General features: G+C 39.5%; 1 protein-coding gene across 1 annotated transcript; it reads left to right on the top strand.

Annotated features, from left to right (window-relative positions):
* NUDT7 (nudix hydrolase 7) lies at nt 1–4,709 on the top strand. The gene is given in 5 exon segments (XM_050904048.1): nt 1–35; nt 442–551; nt 554–594; nt 1,736–1,894; nt 3,847–4,709. Coding segments are annotated over 5 exon segments (729 nt in total). The 3' UTR covers nt 4,231–4,709.
* The last annotated feature ends 4,427 nt before the right edge of the window (nt 4,710–9,136 follow it).

Genomic DNA, 9,136 nt, shown 5'->3' with positions numbered 1-9,136 from the left:
ATGGCAGCTGCGGAGCGGGAGGCTGAGCTGGAAAGGTAGCGGTCGTCCCTGGCCCTTCCTCCGCCGCCCGTGGGTGCTGCCCCGTCCGCAGCGGCGTCGGCAGCCCCCGCTCTCCCCGCCAGCTGCGGGGAAAACCCGGAAGGAAGGCAGCAGAGAGGAGAGACCTTCCCGGGCCTTGCGGGAGGGGAGGGGAGGGCGGTGTCTACAGCGCCCTCTGTCGGCCGGGGGCGGACAGCCGCCGCCGCCGAGCCCTGCCCGCGTCGCCGGCAGCGGCAGGCCCGGGCGGAGGGAGGGGCGGCGAGCGGTGTGTCCGGCGCCGAGGCTCGGCGGCCGCCGGCACCCGTCAGGTTCCGCTCTGTGGGAAAACACCTCCCTCGTTGCCTGCGGGGTGCCGGGGCACAGCCTCGGCGGGTTACGGCGCTCCTTTCTGTTTGCTTCTAGAAAGAGTGTAAAAGAAAAAGCCAGGCTCCGCTTGAGGGAGTTCGATGTTGGAGACAAGTTCTCCCGCTTGCCGCTGCCCAAAGCCTCTGTCCTCCTGCCGCTGACGGTGAGGGGGGGGAGCTGCACTTGCTGCTCACGGTCAGGTCGATGCAGGTAGGTGAGCCGGGGCCGAGGCCCGCCCCAGCGCAGCCCCTGCCCTGCGCGGAGCCGAGCTCTCTGAGGGAGAGGAGCGGAGCACCGGGCAGGTCGCGTACAGGGAGATACGCGGTGTGTTCTCACCCCGGTGTTTGCACAGGTCCCATCCTTGCCACGTGTTCTAGAGCCAGCTTTCAGACTTCAGTCTGGGCAGCATGTCTCGGGTTACAAGCAGATATTTTTATACACCGACGATTCTGGTATTGTCGTGCCAGAAAAATGCCGGATACCCAGAAACCTGTGACAGTAAAAGATGATTTCCCGATCAGAAAAGGAAATTTTGATTGTTTACTATGACTTAAATAAGAAAATTGATAATGCAGTGCAGCTTTTATTAATGTGACTTTTCAATCTGCATTTAATATTACTCTTCTTTCCCTTTCATATATGAAAGGAAAGGCAACAACCTAAGTCCCCCAGAACTCTTCTGCCAGCATTTTGTTTTCTTTTACAGCTCTTGTTTTCCATTTCACCCCCCCCACCCCGATCAACTGCCTGTATTCAGAGATTATTTACTTGTCTGTTTTTCTGTTGCTGAAAAATGGAAGGTTTTTGGGGTCTGTCTTAGAAATTTTAAGACCTTAATAATTACACTTACTTAGCTGATAAACTGATTGTAAATGGGCTTTTTACTGATCTTTGGTGCACAAGCCTATTACTATAATGGACTTAAAGGTACGTTATTTAAATGTGTATTTTAGAAATTCTTGCTCTTACCGTGAGTATTTTAATCTCACTATTCAAGTTGTCTGTCTAGATTCATCTGTCAGTCTCTTATGCAAGCAAGATGATGGAAAATGTAAATTTTGAAGTATTAAAGCAGAATGTATAGTATGAATTACACAGTACCATACAAGTGATACATGCATTTCTGATAGTTAGGATTTATAGATGTTAGGTATAGGCCCAACTTTTTCTTGTGTAGCTCTTGATAAGGCACATTTCTGATCTGCAGAAACCTCCTACCCACCATTTGCAGCTGCTTTGACTGGAAAGATAAATCGAACATAAAGTGATTCTGCAGTATGAACAAGTGTCTCTGTGGATCCAAGAAGAAATGTAAAACTCTTTATATTTAACGGTATCCTTTAAATTCTAGCTGAGAAGATCACCAGGGGAAGTGTGTTTTCCAGGAGGTAAAAGTGAAGCAGTTGATAAAGATGAAATTGATACTGCTCTCCGAGAAGCTAAAGAAGAAGTGGGACTCCAGCCAGAGAAGGTGGAAGTCATCTGTAGGCTGGTGCCTGGAATTGATAAAGTAAGCAATAAACTGAGTAAGTCAGCATATCATTAGAAAATAAGCTTGGGTTATTTTCTTTTGTAAGGTTGATAATGCCTTTTCAAACCTGTAACTGTAAATAACCACCGCTTCTTAAATCGCGCAGCCTGTGTTGCCAGCAGAGTGAAGAGAAGAGATTCTTGCTCTGTATTTGGTATTTGTGAGACCACATTTGGTGTACCATGTCCAGTTATGGACACACTGGAGTACCAGAAAGACAGTGCTGAACTGGCGAGAGTTTAGTGGAGAGCCATGAAGATAGTAAGGGGGCTGGAGCACATGGATTATGAGGAGAGGCTGAGAGAAGTGGGTTTGCTCAGCCTGAAGAAGAGAAAGCTAGCAGGGGATCTAGTTGCTCTCTTCAAGTACCTGCTGGGTGGTTATAGAGAAGATGATACCAGACTCTTCTTGAGACAATGGACACAAGCAGCAACAAATGAAATTTTGATGAGATGCAAGGAAAACACTCTTTACCGTGAGGTTAGCCAAACACTGGAACAGATTTTCCTGACAGGTTGTATAATCTCCATCCTTGGAGATATGCAGAACTCATCCAGACAAGTCCCTCAGCAGCCTGATGTAACCTCAAAAGTTTTCTCGTTCAATAACCTGCTGAAAGCAGGGTTAATTCAGGTGGAAAGGGACCTCTGGCGGTTATGTGGACTGTGATTCTGTATGGAACTCTAGCAAGGAGACTTCTCTTCTGGAGGTGTTGGGAGTGTAAGTCACTGTTTGTAAATTAACAGGCTGCCAATTTCAGTAACAGTATTCAGTGTTACATAGGATCAGTGTTCCCATAGTACAGAGGGGTTACTGTTTCAAAAGGCTTTTTGTTGTTCAGGTAACAGTTTCTCTTTATTAATATGCCTGCTGTTTGTTTTTGTATCTGTTAGCCACTTACTGTTAGCAATATCCTCCCCCCATTAAAAAACAAAAGAACTAGTTTTAAAATTGTATTGCAAAATGCTTTATTTAACTTCTTAAATTATAATTTCTGTACAGGTAACACTAAAGCCACGTAGTTCAGAGGCTAGATGTAAAAAGGATCAATTTAGTTTTTATAACTCTTGGCAGTGTTTTCTAGCAAATTGCCTCAGTCAATAGAAAAGATCATGTGGTTTTGGACCACAAAAATTTTACCTGTCGGATTCTACTTTGTCTTCTCTGTACTTGCATTCCAAGTGATTCTGATTTGGATGGAGACTCTCCAGACTTGCATCAAATAGCACAAACGTTGAGTTTTGCCGTTACTGCTTTCTGCTGAACAGTGATGCTTTGTTGGTACAAATAAATAGAATTAGCAACATATCTTAAAGATTTTGGTGTCCTCTTTATGCAAGCTACTATTTCAGTAGATTTTTGCCTCCCTATCGAAGAAGGGATTATATTTAAAATAAAAATGTCCATAAATGAGCAGTTCCAAAAAGTGTATATATTTTATAGCTAAATATACTTTTACTGTATTTCTGTATCTATAGGAAAATATTCCTATATCCTAGGAAAATTCCTATATCCTAGCAAAATAGATATAGAGATATCATAAAACATAGGTGATTTGGAAAATTTGAATTAAAATCAGAACTCACTAAAGTAAATAAGGAAGACTTGTGAGAGAGCATGCATGTGTTTTATTTCTGTAGCAGATTGACAAACCTTTTTAACTGCTATATGATTATAAAGGATGAACAGAATATTAGTAAAATAATGTTTAACAAATATAAAAAGAAAATTTAAAATTGATTAAAATATATTTAAAATCAAATATAAATATTTTGCTTTTAGAGAGACTAAATTGCATTACAGTTAAGAATATTTCATAGGTTTCTGGTACTCATTTTGTAACATCTGAAATGTTTTTAAAATAAAGAACATTATTTTACTTGCTACAAACTTAGTGTTTGGGTGTTTGGTTGTTTTTTTTTTCCTTTTAGATGAATCACTTGGTAACACCAGTTGTAGGATTTATAGAGGATACATTCCAGGCCACTCCTAATCCAGATGAAGTGAGCGATGTTTTTCTTGTGCCATTGGAGTACTTTGTCAAGCCCTTAAATTACAAGACCTTGCCTTATAAAACCTCATCTGGTTACTTAAGTTGGATGCATTGCTTTACATATGATGACCATGAACGTAAAATGTCATTCAAGATATGGGGACTTACTGCACACTTTGCTGTATTTCTTGCTCTTGTAATTTTTGGAAAGAGACCTACCTTTGAAGTTGATTATGATCTTGACAACTTAATTTCATCCTCTGAGAATAACTTCATGAATTTATATGCATCCTTATATGAAAGAAAGAAGAGTAATCTATGACAAACTGGTCTGGCAATTAATTTATATTGAAGGAGGAAAAAGGTTTTTGTTTATTCCCTTTGTACCTATTACTTGTTTGAATTTCACACTTGAATTTCTTCTGAATTGGGAACTTACTAAAATTTATTTTTAAATAATATTTTTAAGTTGACAAGCCCTAACTAGATTAATGTAATTTTTAATCTGTTTTAGAGTTGCCAAAAGCACATCGTATTTTTGGTGGACTTAATATACAGTTTTGGAAGATCTGTTTCAGTTTCTGCCTTTGTTTTGTGTGATCTAAGACACTTTCTGTGGTTTGTCTTCTGTATAATGAGATAATACTGTTATCCAATTTTTGTCTGTTTGAATTAGAATATGAAAACTTTTGGGGGTCTGTCTCTTATCTGTGTGGCATACTACATATGGACAACGTAATGCATACAGTCTTGTGTGGCATCTTTAAGCACTTACAAAATGCACAATAAAAATATAAAAGTTGGCAAGTGCTTTCACAATCTTGTTTTGTTTTGGTTGGGCTTGTGGAGGGAAGAGGGAGGTTTAATGAGTTTTATTACTCTTGCTCAATTTAACGTTTCTCACAAGGAAATTCTGTAGGCTATGGAAAACTTAGTATACACACAACAGTACTGAACTTTGCTCCTCAGCATCTTGTTAGCATCACTCAGCTCCTAGAGGGAGTCATCTTAAGGAAAGAAAAGTGGAGTTGAGTATTCTTGAGGACTAAAATGCTTATCTATAGTTGAACCTTTACCAGTCACCCTGGCAATGTCAGCTACATGGTGTTCTTTGTGCTGTGAGTCCCTGTTTCCTCATTGCTGGTGAACTAGAAGCTTATTCATAGTGGTCGTGATCTTATTGCCAAATGGTTAAGTTTTTAAAAGCACAATCAACTTAGGCTGGATTTGAGATGCAGTTTGCAAGTAAACAAGTTACCAGTCCTTAAAAGCTGATCTTCTCTGAGTAACAAGTGTGAGTTGAAAGCATTCAGTGTCTCTCAGAATCGCATGCCCTAGTGCTAGTCTTGAGTAAGATGAAGAAAAACACTTGGTTGTTCTTCTGGGTGTTTGCACTTTGTGCTCCTTCCCTCTATTCACTAACGGATGCAAGTGTGATAAAGTGGCTGGCAATTCCTATTAACTGTGCTGTAATTGAGCAGAAGTCAGATTTTTACAGTAAGCAGCTTTTATAGTATACTTGAAGTTGGCTGGGACTTGAGCAAAATGCATCTTTTTTACCAATAAATATTTCCCAAGTATGGCTTGGATAGCTAATTATGACTTTGTAGGAAACCCAATTCTGATACATTTTTTTAGCTTCTCATGATTGCCTCCATAACATTCTTCAGCTGCTGTGCTAGGACAGTAGCATTTAGGCACTGAAATACCAGCTTGTGTTTGGTTGGTAACTGCAGCATGACCTTTTACTGAAGAAGAGAAAGATGCTGGAGTTGCACTCACCTGACAGAAGTGTACCAAACCCAATCAAGGCTAAAAGCAATTCAAATCTTCGTGCAAGGACTGAGTTGCCATTTGCCTCCTCTCCCTGCTACAACTGTGCAATACTTACTATTTGTCTCTACCTGAAACGTTCTCTATGCTGCGGCATTAAAAAAGTACAAGATGGGCAATCAGAATACTGGGTTGGAAAAGGCCTCAAGAATTAGCCTCGTCTCTTGCCACCCAAAGATGGAATCAGATACATGATATTCTGGTAAGTACCTAATTTGTTTTTAAGCTTCCCTGGACAATCCATTGTAGTCCTTTAGCTATGTTTTAGCCAAACAACAAAGTTTTTAATTGTAGCAAGGAACACTTACTTCTTGTCCTGTACATAGCAGAATGGTGAATAGCTCATTTCCTTAGTTACTTTCCGCGCTCCTGACAACTACATCGCTGTGTCTTCCTAAGACATCTTTAGACTTAATGATCAGATTCCCTCAGGGTTTTTTTGTCAGTCACGTTTTCTATACATCTCTTGTCATTTTTGTTGCTTTCCAGAATCTTCAGTGAACCTTCCTGCCCCATTTCCCCCCTCCCATCAAATATGTGATTATCAAACCCGGTCATAGTATTCTAGTTCACCATTTATTTGGGTTGGATGGGACAGGATTACTTCACAGCTCCTTTTTATATATCCCATTGTGATTGCTGTTTGTGAAGCAGCATGGTCATATTGACTCATATTCCACTTCTTCCACTAAAGTTGCCTCATCCTTTTCTGAAAACGCTGCTGATTGTTCCTGTATTTGTATTTATTGCATTCTGTATTTGAACAGTTGATTATTCCTACCAAATGTAGCACTTCGCATTTGTCCTTATTGAATTACATCCTGATTTTTTCAAAACAAATTGTAATGGTCTACTAATGTGTTTTTCAGACATTTCCATTTTGCTGTTATCCTCAAGTTTAATGAATATATTTTCCGTTTTGTTTACAACTTAGAGTAAGCACACTCAGAACAGGCCTCTACAGAATCCCAATTGGTAACTGCCACTTAGACAATGAACTACTAACTACTGTGTGTGGTTTTCTAACAAGCTGTGTAACATACTACTATTAGTTTCGTATAGACCAACCCTTCTTATGTTGCACACAGGAAGATTAGGCAGGGCTATATCCAAAACTTGAGGATTTATAGTTCTCCCTATACGCCAAGCCTGTTATCTGCCTCACAAAGGAAGTAAACGCATTTGTCAAAAACAGTTCATAGGAAAAAGACAACGGTTGCTACGTATGTCCTTGTTAATTAAAGTACTTATGTAGAGGTTATTTGTTCTGATATCTTCCCAGGAATTGGAACAATTTGTATGAGTTCTCCAGTTCTTTCATAGGGCACTGTTTGCCTTTTCCCAGCCTCTGTTAGGGAACAAGATAAAGTTCCCTAATTTTCAAAGATAATTGCTAATAATGTGGAGATTGGTTCTTAAGAGAATGGCTGTCGCATTGGGACGTTTCAAAAGATTTGGCCAGCTTGAACATTTTAGCATATCCAAATACTATCAAACCTTTCATAGTCCTACATTAGCTCTTTTGGCACGTGTGTTAATTATATTTGATATCAGTTGACTTTTTAAGTTAAAAGAAAAAAAGATTTTTTTTTTTTGGCTGGGATGAAATCCTTGGAGAAGTAGTAGCCACATTTATGAAGAACAGCTTTATTTTTCATTATTAAACACTTGTGAAATTGTTAAAACATTTTTAAAAGCTCAACTTTAAACTCTTCATCATATTATTCATATCCTCAGTGGTTTCTCTCAATGCTAATGTATGCAGGAAAAGTAACTAATTAAAATAAGAACATTGTTAATTAAAATAGAGCAAAGCAATTAGACCTGTGATTAGTAAACAAAACAGGTACCAAGAGACGTAATTACTGACTTACCATCCTCCTCTGTTCCCAGCAGACTTTTTTCTTCTTCATCTCTCAACCAGATCTGGCACAGAAATTGTACAGATTGTACAAATTGTACAAATTCAAACCTTAGTTTGTTTTTATTTCTCTTTTTTTTTAAACATTATTGTGTGCAACTGTAGGGACAGCAACAACAGTTACAGCTGTCACCCCTTTTAGCAAATGCAAATCTTGTTGATTTTTGAATGAAATCAACCATTTGAACTAGTTGAAAAAACAAAACTTACAGAGGTCCAACCAAAAATCCTTGAGTGATTTGCAGTAAAACCACTGGGGCTTCATGCTTCACGTTATGCATCCTACATAATTTTACTGACATTAGTTTTGAAATTTGGGAATTACTTTCTTAACTCAAAAGACATTCTTTATTTAGACATCCATCTGGGATTTGAGTGCCCAAAAAACTCCTTTGAGCACAAAAAGAATAGAAGGAAATTTAAGTGCTTGTTACTAAAACTCCAATTCTGCAAGTCCCACATTTACGAATGGGAAATTGTTTCCTTGGGCAATCTTTGGATAAAATTCTTCCACAGTTCTTGAGGCAGAAGCTAGATCATGACTCCCTCCAACCTAGGCAGGCCTCCTAACCAATCCATGCCGTGTTCGTAGTCTCTTTCCTACCTTCAAGAGGTAAGGAGTGGAGAGTGCCCCAAGCAGAGTATCATAAAGTCTGGTGATAGAGGCATTTTTCAGGATACTACCTCTGAAGTATGAGAACTGAAAGTGTGTAACCCTCACTCCTCCTGGACAAGTGCCCTGTGTAGTTAAATAGTGTATTAAAGGGAAGTTGCAGCTGCTCTGCACCTCATGTTTTTAAAGGAGAGTGTGACTGTACCTTGTTTGTGTGAGATCAAACTCATGAAAAGGTGAATCCTCCAGGGAGATGAATCTTTCCCTGGGCCTTGGGCTGCAGGGAAGCTGTGCCAACTGAAAAGGGAAAAGATCTAGCAAATGTGCTGTTCTGAGAATTTCCTGTTGGAAAATGCTGTATTCTGCCCTTAAACTGGTTCACGGCCTAGGACAATCAGCTCTCCCTTTTATTGTATACAAAAGTTTAAGCGTCTCAAAAAGGCCCTGGTTTTTTTTTAATGGGCCAGGTGTTTTGCAGTTTGACACTGCAGTGTTACAGTGTCTCAGTTCCTTTTCAGATCTGTCTTTAAAGTCATATAACAAAGCACTTACCAAGACCTGGGTGTCCCAGTGTTCTCTTACTGGTCCTGTGTTATACCTGAATATTATTAAAATAGATTTGTACCTACTTTTATTTTGAATGTGGTGATTTTAAAGGACTCCTTTACTTTGAATTATTGATTGCAAATGCATTTATGCCTTGTTTGGTTTAAGTATGGTATGTTAATATAGCTTCCAATCTGAAAAGGTGTTTTATACATATATATTTACTCTTTGCACTTTTTCTTACAAACGGTCACCAAGGCCATTGCTCAGTTGAAAAAAGGTATTAAAAATATATTCCAGATTACATTTTCTAGC

Source organism: Gymnogyps californianus, chromosome 12, assembly GCF_018139145.2.
Source record: "Gymnogyps californianus isolate 813 chromosome 12, ASM1813914v2, whole genome shotgun sequence".
Taxonomy (NCBI): domain Eukaryota; kingdom Metazoa; phylum Chordata; class Aves; order Accipitriformes; family Cathartidae; genus Gymnogyps; species Gymnogyps californianus.
The sequence above is the reverse complement of the archived record's forward strand: the minus strand, read 5'-3'. Positions and strand labels throughout refer to the sequence as shown.